Raw genomic sequence first — 25157 nt, 5'->3', positions numbered from 1 at the left:
TTAGTTTGAAGTCAGTCGTCTAAAAACTCCTGATTAACTTACAATTAAAACAATACTACAATTTCGTTCTCGTCTAAAATAAATACTATTTTCTATATCATTTTTAGTAAAATACACCCCTGCGAGCTTATAGTAAACAAAATTATAGAAATTTCCGCGCAATCTAGATTTTCTTTTCAATGACGAGTAAAGGGCAGTTATGATCCCAACTAAAATCGCGCGTGAAAATTGGTTATGAACGTTTTACTGTTATTAAATGCTAACAAAAGTGAAGTTATCTATGGTGCGCAGTCTATTTCAAACTGCGGGTTATTGTCGAATCGTTGGCCGTTTGTGGTTTATTTATGTGTATCGGACATGTGGAGAAAAATATTTAAACTTTCATGAAAAACTAGATGAATTGATATTCTTCACCATAGAGTTATTCTTCGAATGCGAGTGAGTTTTGCGGGCTTTACATTTTTTATATGGTACATACTGGACTCGTTACTATAGAATATCATAGTTACGGAGCTAAATCTGGCGCGGAATATATATGTTGAGCATACAGCTAAACAATATAGTGTAGGCTGGGAAGCAAGCTCAAGCAGTCACTGAACTCTGTCATCTATAGTAAGGTAAGGGAAGTGTTATACTGAAACATGTCTGCAGATCTTTAGCTAACCGTTTGTCGGTGTTTACAAAGTCAGTGAACTCATGTGAGATCCTCACTAAATATATGTGTCGGGAATTGAAGATTTCAGACATTACCATGTTGATTTGAATGTAATAACAATAGTCGTAGCTATCGTGAAAGTTATCTAAAGCCGATTAATTTAATTTATTGACAGTGGTTTACCAGCTGATTCGGCAGCTAATAGACACCAAGTTGAAAAAACTTCACATCACTTCCTTAGTCTCAACAACAGTGTTGCTAAGCTGGTTGGAAATCTTATGTTTAAGCTGATGAAGTCCAATACGCCGCACATCAACTTATTGCTGCATTAAAAGCTACAGCGCAAAACTTTCCATAATGATTAATAGGTCAGCTTTAGACACCTGTGTTCACAAAGCTATCATGTAAGTTCATCTGCAGAGCTCTCACATTTTAAATGAAGATGTAGATGTAATGCCAATATCAGAGATAAAATTGTGGAGCAGAAGCCAACGCCCATCAATTGCGTTGAAGACTTGCGGCATCATTGACGAGAGAGACAATTAAAAATTAACTTGAAAGCTTCCTTTGTTTGTCAACTACTAACTGAGGCTAAATTTGTGCGTGAATGTTCTACTCTAGATTAGTGAGGCTATTTTTCAAGCAATATCTATCTCACTTAAAGGCCTTCTCATTTTTGGGACGATTCCAATTGCCAGATTCAAACTACTGTATGCACTAAATGTTGTTCATTTCTTCATACTATTCTATGGCTATTAAAAATAACGACCAAAACCATGACTGAACGCAGAATGCGAATTCAAACCGTTGTACATTGTATTTAAAAATCATGCATAACATGTAATAAGCAGTTTTTATTGGCCATCTCATGCAGCAAAGATGACAGTCCTTGTGGCCTTATCAATGCAGCAGCTTCCTCGATCAACCGTGAAATAACAATCAAGGTTATTTTTGCTTGGGGCAGCTTTTTGTTGTCATTGCCAAATTTTTATTTTCGCTTCAAGTAGCTTTTTTGAAGAGAGCATTATTATTAGTACTAGTACACTACCAGTCTTGTGTGTCATGAGATATTTGTATATGTAATAAGTATGTGTACAAGTATTCTGCACTGTCACCAAGGTGGTCGAATGGCGCAGTTGGTAATGCCTGGTTGTTAAGCCGAATATCAGAGTTTGGTTTTTGTGTGGTGTATTTTTTCCTGAGGCTCTTAGCGTGGCTTCAGACGGATGGACGGCGCTTATTATAGGAAAGATTTATATTATTTGAAGGTGAAAATATGATTTTAAATCATTCGTCTGTACGTAGTCTGAGGTTTGCATCCCTAAAGGTTGGAAAAGTAATAGCTGAAGACCCAACACTTTTTGTGTGGTGAAAAAAGCCTAGCACTTTGTTGAGTGTGTAAATAAAAATAACTTGATTGTTTACTCCCATTGTTGAAGAGTTTTAGCTGGCCGTGGGCAACGACATGTTACATTTTGCTGATAATCTTATGCAGAGATTGGCATGGTCTCTATCGATAAACTAGCCATATCACTTTAGACACCTGACAACCTTTTGTAACGCACTCTTATCAGGGATAGAAATTTGTACCGACTCCGATATTAGTTTCACTTTTGTGTGTAAGCAATCCTTCGACGACGTCTGCCTACCACGGTCTTGCATAAACAATGACTCTGTGATCTTTACAATCTATCTAATGGCAGGGAACCTCCACGGCTGGATATATGCCCATTTGCAGATAGCTATTTATGGTTGGATGTGATTCTTATCACCACTAGTGGTCTTTTTGGGAATTGAACGTCGAACCTGTTTTTTGAAGGTCAGGTGTTTTAGACCACTAGGCTGCTTTCAGATGCGCTCATAGCGACTTGCTGTGAAACTTTAGACAGCTGTAAGATTTTGTAGTGGAAGAGATGATTCAGCGGCTAGTCAGTTTTAGGAAGTAAAAGGTCAAGAGTTTATAGGTGTTAAAAGAGTTCTTAATCAAAATTAAAGGATGGTTCACATTATATCGCCAAATGTCGTAGTTGTCCTTTTGGCGAGTATTCGTCGACTTGGTGTACCGTAAACCAAAGGCATCGACGAGGCATCACCGACACTTCGAGAACATTTGCAGTCGTCAAATTTCCCAATAGTTCTCCGAGCATCCATGACAGCCTCTACAATTGACAGCCTTCTATTGTTCTAGAAGTGTTCTTGTCATGTCATCAGCACACTGACATCTGAGCAATACTATCAATGACTCACTTGTTATTGAAATAGGTAGTGAACCATACAAAGATGGAGCATGCGTTTTGATGGTCATGCATGAATTAAAGTATTCTGTGAGCAGATGTAAGAGATCATGTGTTTTTAAGGCTTTATTCATTTGCCAGGTTCTCCTGATTTTTGTTAAACATTATTTGTATGATTTATGTATGGACTTGATTACGTGTCATTCTCCATCAAATAGCTATTTTATTATGCAGCTGGGAAATCAGTGTTTCAGTGTATGTATAGAATGTAATGTCATCCCTAGAAATCAACTATCATATTTTCATGAATAGGACTTTTCTCGAAAAAAAGTTTAGGCTGCATTTTGGGAAAAGTTTCGAGGGAATAGCTTCCATTTCACGTCATTAGTGGTATAGTGAAACATGGCTGGTTTTTATTGACAAATATATAGAGGTTACCATAATTGCCTGTTATCGTTAGTTGAGTGTCCTATAATACCTGCAATTGCATGTTTTTAAGCATATGGTAATGTTCCTATCTTGCACAAAAAGAAAAGACAAGGCTACAGGTTAACTGTTGAACTCATTTTTGCATTACTGTTGTCTAGGATTAGGAGCATCACGAATGGAGAGTTCCTGAAACTAAGCTATTCATAACTTAGAGAGTTGTGGTGAAAGTTGTTCAGCATCAATAAAGGCAACGATAACACTAGTTGTGGAATATACATATATATCTGAGAGCCACCAGGATACGGATGACAGGCTTAAGCAGGTGGTTGTCAACTCATAGTCAATGTTAAGGTAAGATAAACAGTTCGCCTATTGTTTTCATATTCGCTTTACAGTAAAGCGAATATGAGCTGTTATCACTGTGTTTCCATGCTTTGAATGGTTTTAGAGTTGATTCCATCCCAAATCACAGAACAGTAAAACCCAAACGCATTAGACGTCATTTTGTTTTGCTAAATTTGTGTGAAAGCATTTGCTATGATACATCACTAATCTTGGAAAGAATTACATAATGCAACTCCGAATTGTTCAAACAGTAGGGTGCAAATTCATCGGCAGTAGACAACTCTTAACCAGTTTGAAGTATGGAAGCAGTGAATTATTAGGCACTGATACCCTGGCAGTCTTCAGTGCCGTAAGAAATCGTCAGGTGTGTCGATAAAGGACAGAATAATTGTGTGCACCATAATTTTAAAATTCTGGAAGGTGGATGATTTGACGAGCGGCAAAGCTGGATGTCTTGGGTTCGAATCCCGCATGATGAAATATTTTTTCTTATTCAACTGTGGCTTCAGACAGACGAACTCTGTATTATAGTGAAGATTGTGGCTAATTAATTAGCAATAATACCTCTGAGTAATAAGTCAACAGGTAACTTCGTGTTACAAAATTTATTTTTTGTCATGTCAAAGATTGATCCAAAAAAATGTAATTTTAGTCAGTTTGTATATTTGTTGTTTCACAACCTGGTTGGAATGCTGGGTAAAATGTTTCCCATCCATGAAGATCAAATCTTAGTACAGAAAAACATTTTCTGTCCATTAATTTAATGAATGTAGCATGTCATGTCTTTTTACTGGCATGTGTTTTCGCAGCGTCATTATTTGCTTATGTAGACGATAACAGATTAGTTATTTGGTTGGCAGATCCGTATGTTGCGGCTTAGCTAGAGGTTGCCTATGACCTGGACATAAAAAGAAACTATGCGTATATGTATAAGGAATAACATGTCTGTAGCTCATTCTTACATTAGTGCAGCCATAGATATTAACAAAGTATAGTTTTGATTCGATTGGAGCTTCATGACGTTTGGTTCATTCAAGGAAGTTTCACTTTTAATCTTTTTAGGTCATATTTCTAGGCCATGACGCGTCAGTTGCTCTGGCTCTCATTCATAACCATATTGTGTCCATAGAGAAGAGATTTAATCGTGTATTGATAAGGATCTTTCTAATGGAATCTCTGAGCGTGACATCTCGTCATTAGGTATCCTTATGAATAGCAACCAAAGTTAGTTGACGTGTGCTGATGACTTTACAGGAAATGAGTGCTGTCGCCTCTTATCGCTCCTAGTCAGCGTCTCACAGAAAGCAGCTGATTTGATAACAACGGCTTACAGTTTGATAATCAGGGTGAGCAGCACTAATTCAATATTTGCCACTTTAATATCTTTTTTCAAACTAATAAAGCAGATCATGACACTATAATTTGTCTCACAATATGTTGATTGCGACACAATATAAATTGTCTCACAATAATTGTTGTGATATTCTACCATGTACAGATTTTTCTATCCGAGGTAGGCAACACCCATTTTAATCAAATGACTCGTTTCAAATAAGGCATAAGGCTAATCTCATATTCTTTGCATGACTGCATGGCCGCGGGTTCACCGGTAGACTTCTCACAGAGACGTCAGACGTTCCACCCAATCATCCTTCAACTGAATGGATAGATTGATATCACAAAGAATTGAACTTTTGCTAGTTGTTATATGAAGAGTTAATGACTACAACATTCTTTTAGATGATTGATCAAACCCATGTGATTGGGTGTGTAAATCAACGTTCTGCATTTTCTTTGCCAAAAAATGTCCAATCGTTGCGTCACGCGCTCAGCATAAATATCGGTCATTGGTTGCTATTGGTTACCAGTAGGAAACTGAAAAGGAGACTCAGTGTGTATACTATTACCTGGCAATGATGTGACCCTTGTTTGTTCTGTCTTGAGGGATCAATTTATCTGCGCTGCAGTTTTGTAAGGTAAAACCGGAACTGGGAGTGTAATTTATTTACGGCTTAATTTGTCTGAGGTATTATGTGGTCAGATCCGCTTGAAAACGTGACATGGTCTGTCAGATAGCTCCAGGATATGTTTTAGCTTTGACATTCATCAAAGAGCTGGTTAGTGTTGCACACAGTTGTGTAGTTTGTTCTAAGGCTAGCAAGATACTATTTAAAAATGTTTTTTCAACTGCACAATCTATTCCAATTCATTATCAATACAATTTTAAAATCAGGAACCAATCATCTTGTTTTATTTTTTATAGATGAATATCCACAAAAGTAGATTTTGGTAGATTTTATCAGAAAGTATCAGTATTTCTGGATTATTATTAGTATAAATTATTTCTGGATTATTTGCGATTGGTTTTGGGGTGATCTGACTGCCAGGATGTTTTAAGACAAATCGACAAAACATGATCACCGTTAAAACGCTCAGAAGAAAATACGTGCGAAATAACATCACTAGTTGCTATCATTGCTATAGTTGATATCAGGTATTGTGTTCAAATTGCAGAGTTACCCTTCTCTATTCTGTTGATCTCTTTGCAACTATAGACATCATAATTGCACTTTAGCTTGGTTTGAGCGTTTTTACCATGATCAAGGTCTATCCATTTTAATCTTGAAACATCTTGGCAGTCAAATCATTTCAAATATCAAGAACAATTGCAATCGATAAAAAAATACAGATAGCTTCTGATAGAAACTTTTGTGCGAGTTGATCTCTAATGCAGCTTTCTTAGAATTTTGCGTGTTTGCAATTCTCCGCTAGTGCTTTGTTCAAAAAGTGTCATTTTGAAGTATGTACTGCAGTGAATGTCTACTCAGTGAGACTACACAGTTTGATTTTGGTGTGTCAGTGATTCGTACAGTCTTACCTAAGTGAATTAATGTTGTTCGTCATTGTATAGATTATAGTATTCGAAACTACAACATTGGTGTACCGGTATATTGTAATTATCTTTCATGTTAAATGACGCAATTTCTATATACTAGTACATTGGCAGTCTCGCGATCATCAGGTGTGCAAACAGAACACAGCGAATAAATATATCATTATTGCGCAATAATTCTAACATTCCCAAACGTGAGTGAGTGATGCAGGTGATAGTGTGCTGGGTAGCGAAGCGAATGTCACGTTTTCAAATCCTGTCAGATACAATTTCTTTTCCAACTTCCAATGAAGACAGGAATGGATGGACATGACTCCTGTTATAGTCAAACTTTTAAAATTTCAATTTCACAAAGTCTAAAATTAGTGAGGTGAATGTTAATATTGGAAATAAAATATGTTGTTTGCGGACCTCATTACAAAAAAATTGTTATTAATTTCTATAAAAATATAGCCGTCTTTCCCTGTAATTTTGTCCTAGTTTATAGTTGAAGAAAACCGTGAGGTTTTTACATGAAGTTTATTTGCTAATTTTACTATGCAGATCAGTTGGTGAAATTCTTTTTTTTTCTTACGCAATATTTTAGTTTACCTATTACTGTCAGTAATAAAATTAATTTTTTATTTCACCATAGCAACAACTTTTACTCGCGTGTTAGCGGAGTGGCTAACCAAAATTGGCCATAAAAAGTGTTGTGGGCGTCAGGATGTCTGCAGTGATGTAACTCAAGTTTTTTGAGAGAGGCCATGCTGTAACGGACACGTCGTATCAGGTTGTGAGAATGTCTTTCAATATTTTTGTTAGTGTCGAGCATTAGAACCATGCTGTATTGTAGGACGAAAGAAAGATTCTGTACAACCATTTGGTGTCATGAATTACCGGCCTGTTCTTAACAATGTCTCCGTGGTGAAAAAGCGCTGTACCTACGTTCTGATTTGTATAATCTCACTCTTTGGCGGAGTCGAGTATGGTGAGTGAACAATATTTAATAATTAATCGTAATTGGATCGCTCTAGCATTGTTTGACTGTAACTGTGTTTGGCTATAATAGTGTTTGGCTGTAACAGTGTTCGACTGTAACAGTGTTCGACTGTAGCAGGGTTCGACTGTAGCAGGGTTCGACTGTAGCAGGGTTCGACTGCAGCAGGGTTCGACTGTAGCAGGGTTCGACTGTAGCAGGGTTCGACTGCAGCAGGGTTTGACTGTAACGGTATTTGACTGTAACGGTATTTGACTGTAACGGTATTTGACTGTAATGGTATTTGACTGTAGCAGTGCTTGACTGTAGCAGTGCTTGACTGTAGCAGTGCTTGACTGTAGCAGTGCTTGACTGTAGCAGTGCTTGACTTTAGCAGTTCTTGACTTTAACAATGCTTCACTGTAACAGGGTTTGATTGTAGTAGTGCTTGACTGTAACAGGGTTTGATTGTAACAGGGTTTGATTGTAACAGGGTTTGACTAGCAATGCTTGACTGTAACAGGGTATGCCTTTAACAGTGTTTGACTGTAGCAGTGCTTGACTGTAGCAGTGCTTGACTGTAATAATGTTTGACTGTAATAGTGTTTGACCGTGGCAGTGCTTTTCTGTAACAGTGCATGTTTACAGCTGTGTCTGAATTTAACAGTGTTTTAATACTGCATTGTCTGTGCATGTAACAGTATTTTACTGCACAAGTTAAGAATTAAGTAAAGCGTTTCCTTTTTGCATGGCCAGAGGAGTGAGTTTGGAAAAATCTTGGAATGGACTAGTCAATTTACATGTATTTTACTGTTTGTATAACGTAAATTCCCTATAATGTAAACGTTCCTGGAACATATAGGAGTGTCTACTGTAGTCCACGTGTAGTGGTAGTTGACTGTACCCTGGACGATGGCACAATATAGATTGTGTTTAGTTATTATGTAACCAAACTTGTTCTCACCTCGCTGCCATCTAGCGTTCAGTGGTTCTGTGAGTTTTTTGTTTTCAACACTTCGAATCAATAGACTTCAGATATACAATGAAAGCTTGTAACATTGTTCTTTTTGCTGCACGCAAGGTATCTTACGGTTGCTTATCTACGCTTTTAACTCTGTGCATAGACCCCCTCGTTTGTGTTTGCTTAGAAAATCGAGTGTTAGTGTCTGGTGATAAGTGGTAGATAACTTATCTACGTCCCGTATGTTGCCTGCTGCGTATGTGTGCTACACCGTGGCCGGCACAGATAAGGAATGCGTATCTTTGGTTTGGCTGTCATGTGTCTTGGCTATGAGCCAGAACATGGTTGTTTCACTGTATCACGGGAGTGCTATTGACAACTGGTCACATGTTAAGCACTCTCATTTCTATCGTGATTTGTTTATAGTGAATACCCATCGAAATTACAGCAAATCCCACACCCCGCCGACTTACTGCCTCTATATTAGATGCTATTTCTTTCCCCACATTCATTTAGTTTTAGCAAAGTGTTACGTTATAAATAAAATATTTTTGTCCTAATTAGAAATCGTGTTTTTTGTTAGACTTGCATAGAAGTGCACTTTTTTTAGTTTTAGCTCTTTTTACTAAAAGGTTTTCTGTGCAATTCTCTGTAGGGGTACTTGAGCTTAGTTCAGTTTTTATGGAGAGCTTTTGCAGCATCTTCACTAGTTTTGATGTCTGTTTACAAAACCATCAAGCTTTTCAGGCTTAACCCCAGCAGAGGACATGCATGCCACTGCAAAACTCTCGTGTAAAACAGTTTTTTTCAACTACATTTTGATCAGCATGGGTAATTGCGTTTTCGGATTCTCTATGCATACCTTAAAGGAGGGATGAAAATGTCGAAAAATTACTCGTAAAAGGACGTATGCAAGTAGCATTCGTCCATATAATCTTACAAGTATTCATAATTTGGAGTTATCGTCTATATGCTGGTTTTATTGATATTTGACCCAACTGGAGATTGGTCTGTGCATGAGGCCTACATTTAGTTAGTAGTCTTTAAAATTAGTAGTGCCGGACAATAATTCACTTGGGTTTGGTTGTCAAGCACCCTGATTCATCTGAATATAAAAAGATACTAAAAAGTAATGAGATAATGTTTAAAATTTGCTGGTTACCGTATGTTACGATTCAGAACAATTAAAAACTAAAAACTATTTTCTATGCCCAAAATGATTTCAATGCCATAATAATTGCGAATCTTTTTTTACTTAGGTTTTTAGTCTATTAAAATTAGTAAGTGGTTTGATCAGGACCTATGAAAGTATCACAGCATCTCATGTGAGCATTTCATGCTGCTGATTTTACTGTTTGCATGACAATTACTGAATTACTACAATCTGATCTCAATAAATTTTTCCGTCGGGATGTGAGTGAGACTAACCTTATATCGTACCTCATCTAAAAATATAGAGTACATAATAAACAGTTGTTTAGTCCTTTAAACGTTAATAAATTTGGAGTTATCTTCTACTAGTCACTTTCATAGATGTGTTACTCACTCTATTGACAACTTTAAAAATCCGATGCAACAGTTTAGCATGCACCAAACTTGTTAGTTATAGGCATGCCTTCGTGTATGTTAGCCTAAAACTATTAAAATATTTATGCAGATCTCGGGCTTTTAATGATGTATTGGCACTCATGCGTTTATCAACTGCTAATGAACCCAACTTGGTTAACTCTTACAGTACCTTGGTGTACTACTTCAATCAATGCAAACTTATCCTAGAATTGTGGCAGATACGTGATCAAAATTTCAACTTGCATTGAGCTCTTTTGTTATAAAGCAAGCTTTTGTTTATCATAGCCTAAAATATTAAAATATTTATAGGTCATCGCGTCTTTTAGTGCCATGCATGTGTCTATCCACTCTCAATGGACCTTACTCAGCTTGTTTATCGTATATCGGCGAGTATTCTAGTCGATTAAAACACTACATTAATTTTTCCAAAAATTGTATGCATGTATAGGTTTTCATTAGCATTGGCAATCATCTAGTAATCATCAGCAAAAGGATGTTTCTCATTGCACAAAAAAAACATTCAAAAAACATGTTTTTCATTACATGCCAAAATAAAAATGGGAAGACAGAAATCAGAAATTATTGAGTGAGTTGAACCACAGTGTTTTAAAAGTTGATAATTTAATAGTATTGTGGAGGAGTTAGGATAGTGGATTGAAGGTTGAAGTTACAGATAGTTTATAAACTGAAACATTTGATGGTGGATGTAGTATGTTGGTGTCACAGAATAGAAAACGATGTTTGTCATGTGTATGGAAGGAAAGGATAAATACAAATATTCTGGGCATAATTTATGCAGGACTTTAAAAAATGTAACACAAATGCAGAAAAGAGCAAATTTGGGAGAAGGTAAAATGTTCAAAGTATTGTGATATAATTGGTGGAAGTGTGATAAGCTGAAATACGTGATCTGTAATACATAAATCTTACTTTAGATTTTTGTCAGGAATACTAGTATAGATTTTTTTGTTATAAATAACTCTATGCCAAAGTGTTGTTGGTGTTCGCAGTAGCAGAACATAACACGCAGCATAACACGAGTATAGTGCACAATACTTAGTATATATTTCTGTAATAGGAATATCATTTTCTGCTGTCGATTGCGAGAGGTATGGGATTAGAATTCAAACTTTTCACGTGTAGAGAATCCAACAGCACCCAAAAGCTTTTTTGGTTGGCAGAACTTGGTGCGAATTGATGTTATTGATACGACTGTCAGTTCACAGCTTCTCTTTAATCACACGCCTCTTGTTTGAAGTGATACGAGTCTATATTCCTACGACTCCTAGGGAGTGCTTAGTTGATGTGAAATAGAATTTCTGACATCTAATAGAAATAGAATGGATATTAGCTTTATTTACACCGATCAATCCCATTCAGAGCAAATTAGACCATGAGACAAAAATAGTAAAGTAAATTATTTATATTGGAATAAAAAGCTCTCTGCTTTACGCTGCTCTATAAAATAAATTGGCAAGGGGTTTGGTGTAGTGGTTAGGAAAGTAGGAATGTACAGGATGGACAGGCAGATTGGAGATATGATTTGAATATTTTAAAAAGCAAATATCTAAAAACACAGTTAGCTAATTAGCATTGAGGGCAATTAAAAGCGTAATTTTTGAAAGCTCCTTAATTTTGCTTTATCAGTTTTCGATACAAAGAGCAGTTTTCGATAGTTACCGTTACTACTTCATGTCTGTCGCAGACTTGACGAGTTTATTGTTATACATTGTAGCCGTGATCCTACCCACACTCTATCTACATCTACAGAACACATGGCATGCCGCTCCTTACTATTTGGGGCTTGTCCTCTCAGCCTACAGCTTTGCCGGTCTCTTTTCTTCTCCAATTATGGGACGGTAGGTAAAGTCTTTTTTTGTTTTTAAGAGCTATGGTGAACTTCAATTTATTGTGCGCTAGCAGAGTAATTTAAGTGGCAACAATACTTGAATCGGAATGTTCCTAGGTTTAGCCATTAGCTCTTTGTAAAAAGAAACACCGTGCTCATGTGTAAGTTGTCTTCTTTTGCACTAATTATGCGGATAAGTTTTAGATGAAACTGAATATTCCTAGGTTCCACCAGTTCTTTATGAAAAAAATACCTGTTTTTTATTGTTTGTGTGAGTTGTTTGCTTTTGTAGTAGGTAGGAAGATAACTTTTTATTTGTGACCATAGTTGCTATGTGCATGTATTGTTGTAGAATATATGATAGTACACGCAAGTCAAAGTTATTGATATCAGCTACAAACGTTTTTGAGTTTGGCGGAAGTTTGATGTACTGGTTTGGGATATCTCCTATCTTCCTCATCGTTAGCAGGCTCATCGCAGGTAAGTTTTTGGCCAGTAAAAAGTTCTAGAAATCGGCAAATGGAGTATTTTTGTGTTATCAGTGGATGTATCAGGCCTGTGAATATATAGGTAAAAATTTTTAATAAGTCTTTTGTCAACTATGTTTTCAGACTTGTTTTGTATGGGCAGGTGCCTCTGACATCTGCATTTTACTACATTCGTTCTACCGGCTGATTTTGTCACGATAATCTACCTCAGTACTGCGCAAAACCTCTAAATTTCTTGGTTTTTTTGTTGCGAGATATATATATATATATAGACATTTTTTGTACATTGCAGCTGTATAAAATTACAGAGGTGATTGTAATTATGGGACCACTTAGTAACTTATTTTCATGTTCCTCGTCATTTACGGCATAAACTAACTTTATTATATCTCAAACATACTGTACGTATTTTAGAAGCAAGTTTCATAGACACTCTGTCTGCCACCAAAATTTTCCCTCAAGGAATATAAGTTATTTATTAGGCTCTAATTTTATTCTATCCTGTGATTGACAATAAGAGCTGGCCATCTAAATATTAAGACGCTACGAGTACTCCAAAAGTATTTACTTTATTATGGTTACATGTACGTTAGAAAATCATGTTAAATTTGGCTACTTCTGTCAACAAGTATAAACCTTGTTTATATAATATGTAATTGCAAATGTACTGTAAATTTTTTACTGGTTTTTGTCATAATGTGCAGATACCGCCATGTTACACCAAAATCAGAATAATATCAGTTAATATTTAAGGATATTCATATGTAAAACATCCTTACATGTAACTTTCCACATTCACATCCTTAATTTTTCATTGATGTACATATTGCCATAACTTGTTTAATAAATACTTAACAAACTATAAATTAATAACAAATAACATGGTTATTTTAGGTGGTGCCATAATTACAATCACATAATTATTAGTAAATTTATGAAAGTTTTGTAGAAATTATTGAACATGTCAGTTAACCACATTTTTGGTCACGTTTGGAGTTGTCACCTCATAGCGTTACTGAATTGGTTTACTCGCAATGGTCTACCTTGTTTATCTTCTGTGGTCTCGATCAGTCAATGTCAGTGTAATTTACAACCAGATAACATTCAAGGCTCATCTATGTTATATATGCTTATAGATGATGTGGTAGTTTTTATTGACAGACGATACAGTATCAGTGTTAGTAACATGACTCAGCATCCAATACTTCTGATCTACAGTTAATCTATGTCATGTATCTTCAAGACATTGCTGACTTTATTAAAATCAGTTTGATTTGTTTCGCTGTTTCATTTCGTCCATTGCATCATCAACTTCCACAGGTTTGGGAAATGGATTTTTCCCGGTGGTATTAGCAGAAGTTTCGCATGACACGTCAAACACAGCCAGGACCTCTGTCGTTTCCGCCATCATGGCCACGAGACAGTTTGGCCTATTGCTAGGTGAGTTGGTTGTTAAGCATTCTCTAGATAGTTTCTCTCGGCTGATAATAACTTCTGAGATCTCTTTTAAATTTTATCAGTAACAGATAGCCAAACCTCTTCCTTTGATTTTGCGGGAATATTAAATAACCTTAACATTCTGCATACAGCTAGCAGCTCATAAGCTGCCTCCATCGCTGTCCATGTGTTATCATTATTTAAAAAGTAACATGTTATGTCTTAGTAACACCCTTAATTATTGTTTTTGGTTACATGTTTTTCCAACCTGTTATCACCTGTTTCAGTGTGTCTTTTCCAGGCCCAGCCTTCAACTTGTTTCTCAGCCAGCTCAACTTCAACATAGGCCCCTTTGTCGTCAACAACTACACTTCACCTGGCGTGAGTCTCGTTATAATCGCTTATCAAAAGTATGGTCTTATCTTTTGTAATTGTCTCTCCTTACCTATCAGTCTGGTTGGTGGCACCACGAATGTGTGCTACAGTAAGATGCTACCGTAAACTTACAAGTGGGTTAACCATTTAAGACAATATGAGGGGAGAGCTTGTAATATTAGAACTTGTTTTAACTATGTAACTATTATAATTTGCCGTGGTCTAGAACCCCTGATCTGCAAACGACAGATTGCTGCTCAGTTCCCAAAAATCACTCCCTCTTTCAAAAAGTCCTTTATTGCTGGTGACAGAAATATCATCCAGCATTAAATTGCTCTCTACAACTAGGCATGTCTGCAGTGGTGGTTGTCTTGTCACTGGACTCGGACATGTCTCGCCAAGGTCACAGAGTCATTGTTTGTACAACAAACTCTTTAAAATGTGCACAGCCTCTGCTTGTAGTGAGCTAAACAGATATCATACTCAATCTGAGGCATGGCTCACATTGCATGAGGAACTAGCAGCAGAGAGTGGAAAAGTTTAAGAATTATCACAGGCTGACAAAACTTAATAAAGCGCTGGTTGTAGATTTGAGACCATAAAATGACTGGAAACTAAATTTGAGAGTTTTTGCCTCTATTATCTTAATGCGTAATGACGCAGAATTCGCAGTTTATCCATAGCATTTTCAATTGTTTCATCTAAGATATGGTTTGAAACAATCAAAATTATAATTTTTTTTAGTTGAAGTTTAAAGCTTTTTATGGTTTGGCCAAGACTCCGTTGTATAGCGTATGGTGTTAATAGATTGTTACACATAAACATGTTTCTAGAAAACCTTTAATATTCTTAAATACAAAGGCGATTTTGCTTTTAGTCTTAGAAACTGATATAGAATGTGGTTAGTAACAGTATGTATCTTATATCTATAAATTTCCACATGTCTTCCGGATGTTCAGTTATAGCAATAACATTTTAGTAACTAAACACCCGCTTCGCATTGTAATTGAACTTGGAACTTTCAGTTCCAAGTTCAATTAAAACCCTACACCAACTGGCCATACTAATGAATAGTTGTGCACAAACTTATTACACTGGTTAAAATACGCACTCTTAAAACGCTTGCAAAAATACTATTGGTTATTACTAGTTCTCTTGAAGATCATGATTGCGTGAGAGATCATGACGCGTAACAATTATAAGCAGACATATAAAAGCACAAGCTGGCTTCAGATGGACAGACACGACAGACTCGGCTTTTATTATAATAAAGATTTAGGCTAGCTTAGGTTACTCAAATTTTTGAGCTTTTAAAAGCTTGTAATCACATTTCCAAAAATTTTGCACCTACATCACAGCAGAGTAAGACATGGTGAATCTTATGATACCAAATAACTGTAATGTGAATTTTGTTGCAAGTCAACCTTCAAGTAGTCAAATTCATTGGGTAATTATTTTATTACTCGTGCAACATGCATTCACCTAGTTTTTCTATTTATTATACGATTTTGGCAGTAAGTATAATTATAGCATTATCATATTTGATAGGCCAGCGGTTTAAAAAAAAAATTTTATGATGCCGCTAGTACATTAAAAGAATGAAGTCAAAATGCATATCTTAAACTTTGTGATTTTAAAAGTATAATGGAGTTACTTTCTCTATTCACTGAATGCACAACTCCGATGAACCAACCTGTTAACATCATTTTCATAGATTCAGTCGTTGTGATATCTGAGCTATTAGTAAGCATAACAGGCATTAGTTTGAATTTGTTGCAGTTGTTTCTGGCGTGTATTTGGTGTCTGGCACAAGTCTTCACTATGGTTCTCTATACTCCGCTTACGAAGATGGTGCCAGTTAGTCAGCCACCTGTAGGTACCGTGCAGGCAGTGCCATCAGCCCAGGATGTCACCACACTGCCAAACGAATATGTCACCCAGAATGGCAATGTACCGCAGACTGCCCACAAGCACCTGCCTTCTGACAGTCCTGATAGTAGTATAAATTCAGACTCGTCTGAACCAAACTTGCTAGTGAATGGTGATGTTGAAAACTCTAACATTGAAAATGACTCTCAAGAAGCTGTGACAAAGCATTATACAATGAAACAAGTATTTCTTGGTAAGTATTCGCTATCTAGTCTCGAAGCTTCCATACCTCATGCCTTTAGTTGGACAAGTATATTAGCTGTAGAATATTGAGTTATCCTTTCACTAGGAAATCATTGCTATTGTTGTGGCGCCACAAAACTACCAATAGCTTCTCATTCTAAATGATGCATTCTAATAACTACATGACAGTTGTCTAGTGTTAATGCTCTAATTATAATGGAACTGCACAACCTCAAATGGACAGTTTAACACTTCTTTGCTGTCCGCCTTGGTTGTCACCTCTTGAGGTACAGTCCCAAAATAAACACATGTTAGTTCCTTTATGGATACAAATTACTAATTTAGTACAGTAAAATCGAAAACAAAATAGTTTTTGTTAATATGTAAAGATTTGTTTCAAGGAAAAGGCTACCTTGTCTAGATGCCATAGTGACAGTCTTGTTTGCATAAACCTCTTTTTGATCCCAATAGATATGCAAATCGAAATATACATTATTTCTAAATTTTTGATCTTCATGCATTAGTCACCCACTAACAATTGTAAGCTAAGTTTGTATACTAATCAGTTATTATCCTAACCTAAGTATTCTGATTAGTTATTGATTACTCTGATTAATTATTAATTATACTGATTAGTTATTGATCATACTGATTAGTTATTGCTTATACTGATTAGTTATTGCTTATACTGATTAATTATTGATTATACTGATTAGTTATTGATCATACTGATTGTTATTGCCTATACTGATTAATTATTAGTTATACTAATTAGTTATTGCTTATACTGATTAGTTATTGATTATACTGATTGGCTAATTATTATTTTGATCAGTTATTGATTATTCTGATTAATTATTGATTAGACTGATTAGTTATTGGTTATAGTGATTAGTTATTGATCATACTGATTAGTTATTGATTATACTGATTTGTTACCTAGTTATCATTTTGATCAGTCATTGATTATACTGATTGTTATTGATTATACTGATTATTTATTGTTTATGTTGATTAGTTATTGATTATACCTATTAGTTATTGACTATACCGGTTAGTTATTGATTTTGCTGATCAGTTATTGATTATGCTAAGGTTGTTTCTATTTTTGAAACAGAATGCACTTTTTTCAAATATTTGGATTATAAAATTTCAACAAAGTTACTTACCTCAATAAAAAACCCATTTTTCACATCACATATGATGTGCTCAGGTTACTTGTTGATATTTTGCCAATATGGGTTCTCTAAATTCTATTGTTTCTTACAGCGCTATGTGGTCTTGCTATTGCAGTGCTATTACTGTTAGTTATGTAGTTTCATCTGTTTCTATCTGTTGTGGTGTTCAAAGGTCTGGCTTATATGAACAGTAGGAGCTTCATCTTATCTTTGAATAGAATTTATCTCAAAATAAACAAATTTATGACAGATATGTTATTGTGAGAAGAAGAGAACTGCAAAGTATTTATTCATGAAAGGACAACTACTGTCACTTTTGTGCTTGTAGCAATAACCTACGACGAATATATGGCTATATACATGCTAACATTTATATCTCTATTCAACCAGTGCGGAGTCGAGGTGAGTCATATTAGTTGTGTTATACCTTTGCTGTTGACCTTGTCTTTATTCTGTGGGCATCAAACCTCTTGATCTTATTTCATATTGATATTACTTCAAATCAACGTATCAATTTCCAGACTTCCAGAATATTCTAGAACATATTGTAAAGATGGTGGCTAAGCAAGGGCAATATTGTTCATAGGCTAGGAAGTTTGTATATCTTCAGCAAAACCTTCGATGTCCATCAGAAGCAAGTTTCTAAATTATCTTGACATCAGTAGCATGGCCCTAGTTAAAGATGTAAATTGAATGCGGGGTGGTGGTTGACCTACCTCACCAGAATTATATTTCTTTTCTTATAGAGCAGGTAATATATTTTGTAGACTCTGATCACACCATTGTGCAATGACTACATGGGCTGGGCAGAGCTACAGCTCAGCTTACTCTACTGTGTAGCGGGGGTTCTGGTAAGTAGGATCACAGTCTAGTTGGCTTATAGCTACAGAACAACAAGCAATTGTGCTTTACACATTTTCCTGCCTCAATATACACATGAGATATGTTGGGTGTATGGTATTTATATCAGTCAGTGGAATTTAGAGTCCTTGTGGTTGTCTTTTCTTACATATGCATCTTTATATACTCGGGCTATGCTTTGTAGGTAATCTTCGGCTATTTCATGGTGCATGTTGGCAGCAAGAGGTTTAAAGACAGAACACTTATTATATTTGGACTGCTCTGTCAGATTGCAAGCTATTCATGGAATGTTTATTGGTTGCCCAAGTTCCGCGCCCACGAACCAGGTAGGGGTGGTTGTCGTCTCGTGGCCCTAGATTTCGTAGCTATTGTAATCTTGACTATTATAACCATGGTTTGCTACGGTCAAAAAGGTTGAAAAAAATATTGTCTCATACAGGATTTGAACCCACGACATTTGAGTTTGCCATCAAGCGCACTACCACCTGCACTAAACAGGATTAGTAATACACGACCCTTTCAGGATTTAAAAAAGCGCGATTTTATCACAAGCTAGCGTTGTTATCGCGCTTTTTTGAGCTCATTTTTCTTGGCGTTCAGCCTATTAAATATCCTGTAACAAGCTACAAGCAATGTTAAATAGCTTATTTACCTTTCAGAAAAGACTGAGATTATTTTGAAGGCTGAATTTGAGGATAATTGGTTTAAGACACCCATCTCTATAATTCTAAATCGGACTAGACATCCCCAATTTTCGTCCCTAAAAAGCTAGGCTACGTCACATATTTATGGGCGGGGCTTGTTGTTTCGTTTGTGACACCGATATTGAATCGCTGTCAAAAAGCCTTCAGAAACAAAAATGGCTTTGAAAGTTAGTGAACCAATCCTTATTTTAAGTACAAAATTGGAATCAGCGTGTCTGATCTACCCAGGATAAAACGATGAAAGCTGTTCGTGGCAGTTAGTCTTTAACATTTGTTCAGGAGTTGTACGGTTTTATGGAAAGTTATGTAAGATAAATTAGTCAATTTGTAGCCACATTTTATGCCCGTAGACATAGCATGATAAGTAGTATAGATGGAGTTGTGTTCTTTTAATAGTTAATACTTTAGTTTAATAGTGTGAATAGATGGAATATTTTCATTATTATTTTTCGGTATTATAATGTGAATAGGTGAAGTTGTGTGCTCGATATAGCTACTAATATAGCATAATATGAATTATTGTAGTTGTGTTCTCTCTATAATCTAGTAATCTGAGCTATGTTCCTGCTTTCAATTAATTTCCAATCATTCACCTCTATGTATCTGTTTCAGAGGACTACGTGAAGAATATCACCTTACTCATTCCGTCACTCATCGTCAACGTTTTCGGGCTGCCATTCCTATTTGTCTGTCACATTTCACTCTTTTCTAAGCTGCTTCCTATGGAGGTCCAAGGTATGTATTGGCACTGTGATATTGGCACTGTGGTATGCATTGGCACTGTGGTATGCATTGGCACTGTGGTATGCATTGGCACTGTGGTATGCACTGGCACAGTGATATGCATTGGCACTGTGGTATGCATTGGTAATGTGGTATGCATTGGCACTGTGGTATGCATTGGCACTGTGGTATGCATTGGCACTGTGGTATGCATTGGCACTGTGGTATGCATTGGCACTGTGGTATGCATTGGCACTGTGATATTGGCACTGTGGTATGTATTGTCACTGTGGTATGTATTGGCACTGTGATATGAATTGGCACTGTGGTATGTATTGGCACTGTGATATTGGCACTGTGGTATGCATTGGTAATGTGGTATGCATTGGCACTGTGGTATGCATTGGCACTGTGGTATGCATTGGCACTGTGGTATGCATTGGCACTGTGATATTGGCACTGTGGTATGTATTGGCACTGTGGTATGTATTGACACTGTGGTATGTATTGACACTGTGATATGCATTGGCACTGTGGTATGTATTGGCACTGTGGTATGTATTGGCACTGTGGTATGCATTGGTAATGTGGTATGCATTGGTACTATGGTATGTATTGGCACTGTGGTATGCATTGGTAATGTGGTATGCATTGGTACTATGGTATGTATTGGCACTGTGGTATGTATTGGCACTGTGGTATGCATTGGCACTGTGGTATGTATTGGCACTGTGGTATGTATTGGCACTGTGGTATGCATTGGTAATGTGGTATGCATTGGTACTATGGTATGTATTGGCACTGTGGTATGCATTGGTGAGGCAAATGAAGTTTGATTAAATGAAGAGGTATTTGTGTAAGTCTAGTTGTCTAAACATAATCAATTATTATTTTATTACTGTTGATTATTATTATTACTATTATTACTATTATTAGGTTATTATTGTTTATTTTTATCACTGTTATTAGTTAATCACTGTTAACTTTAGTTGCATGACAGAATTTAGTTTTAGCGCTCATCTTGTCAGTTTTAAAATATGCCAATCATGGGTTTAGTTACATCATAATAATTTTGCTTTTGTGATTTGATTAAATCACAATACAGTTGACCACTACATATGAAGTCAATTCATTCCATATTTTAAGGCCTCCGTATGTTGGAGCTTAAGTTCCCTTACAAATACACTAATTCAGTTCAAAAACTGCCGGTAACTTTTAAATAAATACTGTTGGTAATTTCACATTACCTGCAGGAATAAAACACGCATTATACAAAAACCTAATGTGAAAAATTCATCTCGGAACCTTCCACTCACCAGAAAATAATGTAACCAATTCAGCAATGCGATGAATTCATTAGGCAATATGCGTCGTTATGCCGGTTAAAATACGCATAGTACTCTGCGTTACACAACATCACTAAGGCTTGCTCTCACGCCTCTTATTAGTAAGTTTAGCAATACGGATAGTAGCTTATTCAAATTAGCCAGTGGTAACGTGCCAGGCTAATGGCACGTGGCAGACGACTACATTACGTGCCACTGTTTATAAGCTGTTTTTAATACCCGTGCAACACCGGGAATTCGGCAAATTATTAATAGACATGCAAATAGAGTCAGCGTGTAGACTCAGCGATGCGCATGTTCAGAGGAAGACATGGTTATAGATATGTATAGTGTAACCTGCTCTAACTTAGACTAGGTTAAAATAACTCAAATATTCTAAATTATTGTTATACATTTTTTTTATTCAACTAGCCTTTTTACTTTCCTCTACACTACTCAATATTTTAGAACATTTTAGAACTCTATGCTGGGAATCGCGTTGTTTGTAAAATTGAAATATTGGCTCTAATATTGTATTCCATATATTGAAAAATTTATGTGTAGAGGTAATCATAAGTAGGGATTTGAGTGTAGTTCAAATTGTTTCGTTTTTGACCGGTCAAGCAGAAAATATCAATGTCGTGAGTCGACATTTGTAAACAGGTGTTTTATAAGCCTATCTTGGAAACCTAGTCATCACGTATGGTATTGTTTAATACTGTCAAAATTGTTTAATGGGCTCTTTGTGCAACAATGATGTCCAATAAGCTCTCTGGTATAACAATATTGTCCAATGAGCTCACTGGTATAACAATATTGTCCAATGAGCTCACTGGTATAACAATATTGGATAATGCGCTCACTGACCTCAGAGGTGTAATAATTCTGTCCAATGAGCTTACAGGTGGTACAATTCTATTCAAATATCCAACAGATATAACAATGCTATCTAATGAACTTACACGTGTCACATTAAGACCATATTTGCACACAGGTATTGGTCACGGGATAAGAAGAATTATAGGAGGTTTGGCAGCCATATTGGGTCCACTCTGGGCAGGTGGACTTTTACACAACTTCTCTCTTATGCTCGGTGTGATGCTGGGCCTTAACTGTCTCGCACTGGTATGCGCTTACATACTCTTCCATCTCTAGCGCCATGTTCCTTCTTTGTTTTTCATCACCAGCTTCATATTTTTTTTATGAAAGTCGTCGCTTGGTTACGGAGGCATGACAACAACAATGTTTAGAGATTTTGTGAAAATGTTTAAAGGGCAGACAATTTTATATTCTTAATAGTTTGTACGTGGAGCAATTCTTAATTATTCCGCATGCTTTTGTTCGATCTGTAGCACATACCTTGGAGCAATGCAAACTTTATTGCTAGTGAGCTTATAACAGTGCGCACTTGGGTCACGATGTACCTGTTATATGATTTTTTCGCCATACGATGTCACACACGGTGTTTCTTGGTCCCCGCCATACGATATCAACAAAAATTATTTGGCATTAAAATTTGGCAGTTGGTGTGCTGATTATGTCGAATAACAAAGATGCGGTTATATGCTATTTGCCGAAATCCCTCGCACAATGCCTGAAAGAGATATGATTCTTGTTCTCTCTCAGTTCTGAGTTATTCGTTATAAGTTATAGTAAAAATAAAACTGGAAACAGATCGGTGATAAAACTTTAGACGATGACAAAGTTGAAGTTTAATGTAGTAAAATTAATACTAAAACAACTTAGTTTTAAGTATGTATCTAGTAAGCTAAATTCATTTAAGTTAAATTCCATGTTTATGTTATCCGTCTGTTTTGAATGTAAGAACTCCCTACGATAAGTACTGCACATGGTACACAGTAATGATACATTTTATTGCAGGTCATAACCACTAAATACACTAAAGTTACTGTAGGCTACTATAGTTACCAAGGTTAACATACAATGATACTTTTTTTTTACTAATTTTTAATTTTTAATACTAATTAGATGATTACTATGGGTTTCACGATGGCCGACAACGATAAAATGACGTCTTTATAGACAACTTTATCATTAAAAACATGAAGCTTTTGCAATAAATGTTTGAAAACAATGCTTTTGTTTGCAATTTTTTTAATAAAATATCCAAACAACACCAAAAAGTACTATTAAATAAAAGAAAAACGATCCTTTTCTACAAATATGGCGGCTTTTTCGTGAACAAGCGCATGTGCAAACGGCTTGATGACTTAAAACGATGGTATCCATCGTTTCCACTCTATACGGCATTTTTGCCCTAAGATGCCAACACTGGAATGAATTAAAATTATATGGAAAGAGTCCACTGTATTTGCTTGGCTAAGAGCTTTGTGATTGGCTGTGTGATATCACCACCATTTTGATATTCGATGACTTGTAAATCTGTCAGTTGAAAGACAAACCCCCGATACCGACATAATTGGCAAACTTGTTCCCTTTATGGATGCCAGGAATTACCAATTTGTCTTGTACAAATATTTATTATTATAAACTAAGTCTTTGTTATTGCTTGTTATCTTTGGTTATCCTCGTTATTTTAAATTCATTGAGCTTCATTACTCACCAATTTTACTTTTATCAAAATCACCTTAATAAATTTATCAAAGTTAGCTAAATAATTATACAATATTAAAAATAGTTTCATATTCAGTTCTGCTAAAAGTATGAAAAAATCCAATTCTGTTAATTTTTATAGTATGTGCTTATATGAACTAATAAGTAGGCGACCGTAAAATGATCTACACCCAAGGGAGACAATTCTAAATTTAGTTTCTACATAAATAAGAGTGCAAAAAAATTATTCTTGTTGAATTTTAAATTCTCAAATCTAACCTTTTAACTTAAAAAATCACATTCTTCATTTTACTGTTAACAATTCATTCACTTTAAGCGTGACTATAAAGTTAGGGTTTGTTTATATTTGCGAAGCCCATGCGCATTGCCAGCAGACTTCATAGCTGCTGAAACTGTTTAATCGGATTTATCTGCTCTATCAATTTACAACTTGATCAAGGTCAATCATGGATTGCTAGAAGAATACTAGTACACTGGCAGTTCAGGGTGTCGTGAGAGATTGTCAGGTGTAATAAATATACTTACAACTATTCTGAAATGCCAATGAGTAGTTGATTGGTGCAGTTAATAGAGTGTTAGTCTACTATGCTGATTGTCACAGTTTCAACCCCTTGTGATCCAACCTTCAAGCATGGCGACAGATAATACACGATTCTTATTATAGTAAATATTTCATATTCTTAAACCGAGAGTGTATACTTGGAAAGGCGACTCTGAAAGAGCAAAGCAAATGTTAAAGTATACTGCCCAACTTTTTGCAAAAGTTACTCTCTCGAGTTTAATGTTTTTTATAAGGTCAGTTTTTAAGCTATTAAAACATATTTGCTTATAATATCCATTTTCCTATATTCAACAGCTTCTCTTGATCATATCATTCCGAAGGTTGGATGTGGCCATTCCTACACCAAGTTCTTCAACAGCGACTCTAACAGATGAGGTTCAGCCTCCTGATAAGGTAGAGCCAGAACCGGCCAATGAACAGACACCCTTGCTTAGCTGAAATCCAATCAGCTTGTCACATATCTATCACAATCAGTATTCAATGTATTGTTGCATATTTTTATAAAACATGTATTGGTTATCACTACCTATGCCATAGACACAGAATTTTCCGTATCTGACCACCATGTTTGTTACACTCATTATGTTCAAGTCTAGTTTCGGTCAATTTGATTTTAGACATGAAGGGAACAAAATCCTTTCTCCAGTTTTGATCGATTGAAATGGTTAATAGAACAACTTATATTTTTCATTTATTGTTTTGGACAATTATCTTTTATCAAGAATGCTCAAATGACGCTAACAAAACCGATATTTTCCTAGTTGTTCTTTTTCAAAATATTAGAATGTTGAGGTATATTTTGAAAATAATATAAAATGCTATGAAATGATAAGTTATAATTACAAATTTTAAAGATGCATAAGGATATGATGTTATGAGCAATATAGAATGTGATAAGATACAA

The 25157-nt window shown here is 35.8% G+C and overlaps 2 protein-coding genes across 2 annotated transcripts in view; one reads left to right on the top strand and one right to left on the bottom strand.

Annotated features, from left to right (window-relative positions):
• Positions 1-12824, bottom strand: part of LOC137408835 (mitotic checkpoint protein BUB3-like) — a 25954-nt gene extending 13130 nt beyond the window's left edge. The window contains exon 1 of the mRNA XM_068095416.1: positions 12815-12824. The gene's annotated coding sequence lies outside the window, so the exon portion shown is untranslated. The remainder of the gene's footprint in view (positions 1-12814) is intronic.
• On the top strand, positions 568-25157 carry LOC137408834 (major facilitator superfamily domain-containing protein 8-like). Its single transcript, XM_068095414.1, has 15 exons — positions 568-617; positions 3477-3669; positions 4918-5009; positions 7392-7526; positions 11780-11903; positions 12246-12373; positions 13702-13821; positions 14120-14199; positions 15973-16315; positions 17812-17885; positions 18251-18334; positions 18529-18670; positions 19661-19783; positions 22091-22221; positions 24548-25157. Exons 4-15 carry the CDS (start codon positions 7427-7429, stop codon positions 24689-24691), a joined length of 1593 nt encoding a protein of 530 aa, XP_067951515.1. The 5' UTR covers positions 568-617; positions 3477-3669; positions 4918-5009; positions 7392-7426; the 3' UTR covers positions 24692-25157.

The sequence above is a fragment of the Watersipora subatra genome, chromosome 11, assembly GCF_963576615.1.
Source record: "Watersipora subatra chromosome 11, tzWatSuba1.1, whole genome shotgun sequence".
Classification (NCBI taxonomy): domain Eukaryota; kingdom Metazoa; phylum Bryozoa; class Gymnolaemata; order Cheilostomatida; family Watersiporidae; genus Watersipora; species Watersipora subatra.
Note: the sequence above shows the minus strand (reverse complement) of the source record. Positions and strands in the feature narration are given on the sequence as shown.

What these genes read in the sequence shown, in the direction of transcription:
- LOC137408834 (XM_068095414.1), top strand. Translation starts at nt 7,427, where the DNA reads ATGAATTACCGGCCTGTTCTTAACAATGTCTCCGTGGTGAAAAAGCGC. An exon ending in TCTTCTCCAATTATGGGACG is followed by an intron (nt 11,904 to 12,245) that starts GTAGGTAAAGTC and finishes GTATTGTTGTAG; the next exon opens with AATATATGATAGTACACGCA. An exon ending in AATGAAACAAGTATTTCTTG is followed by an intron (nt 16,316 to 17,811) that starts GTAAGTATTCGC and finishes TTGTGCTTGTAG; the next exon opens with CAATAACCTACGACGAATAT.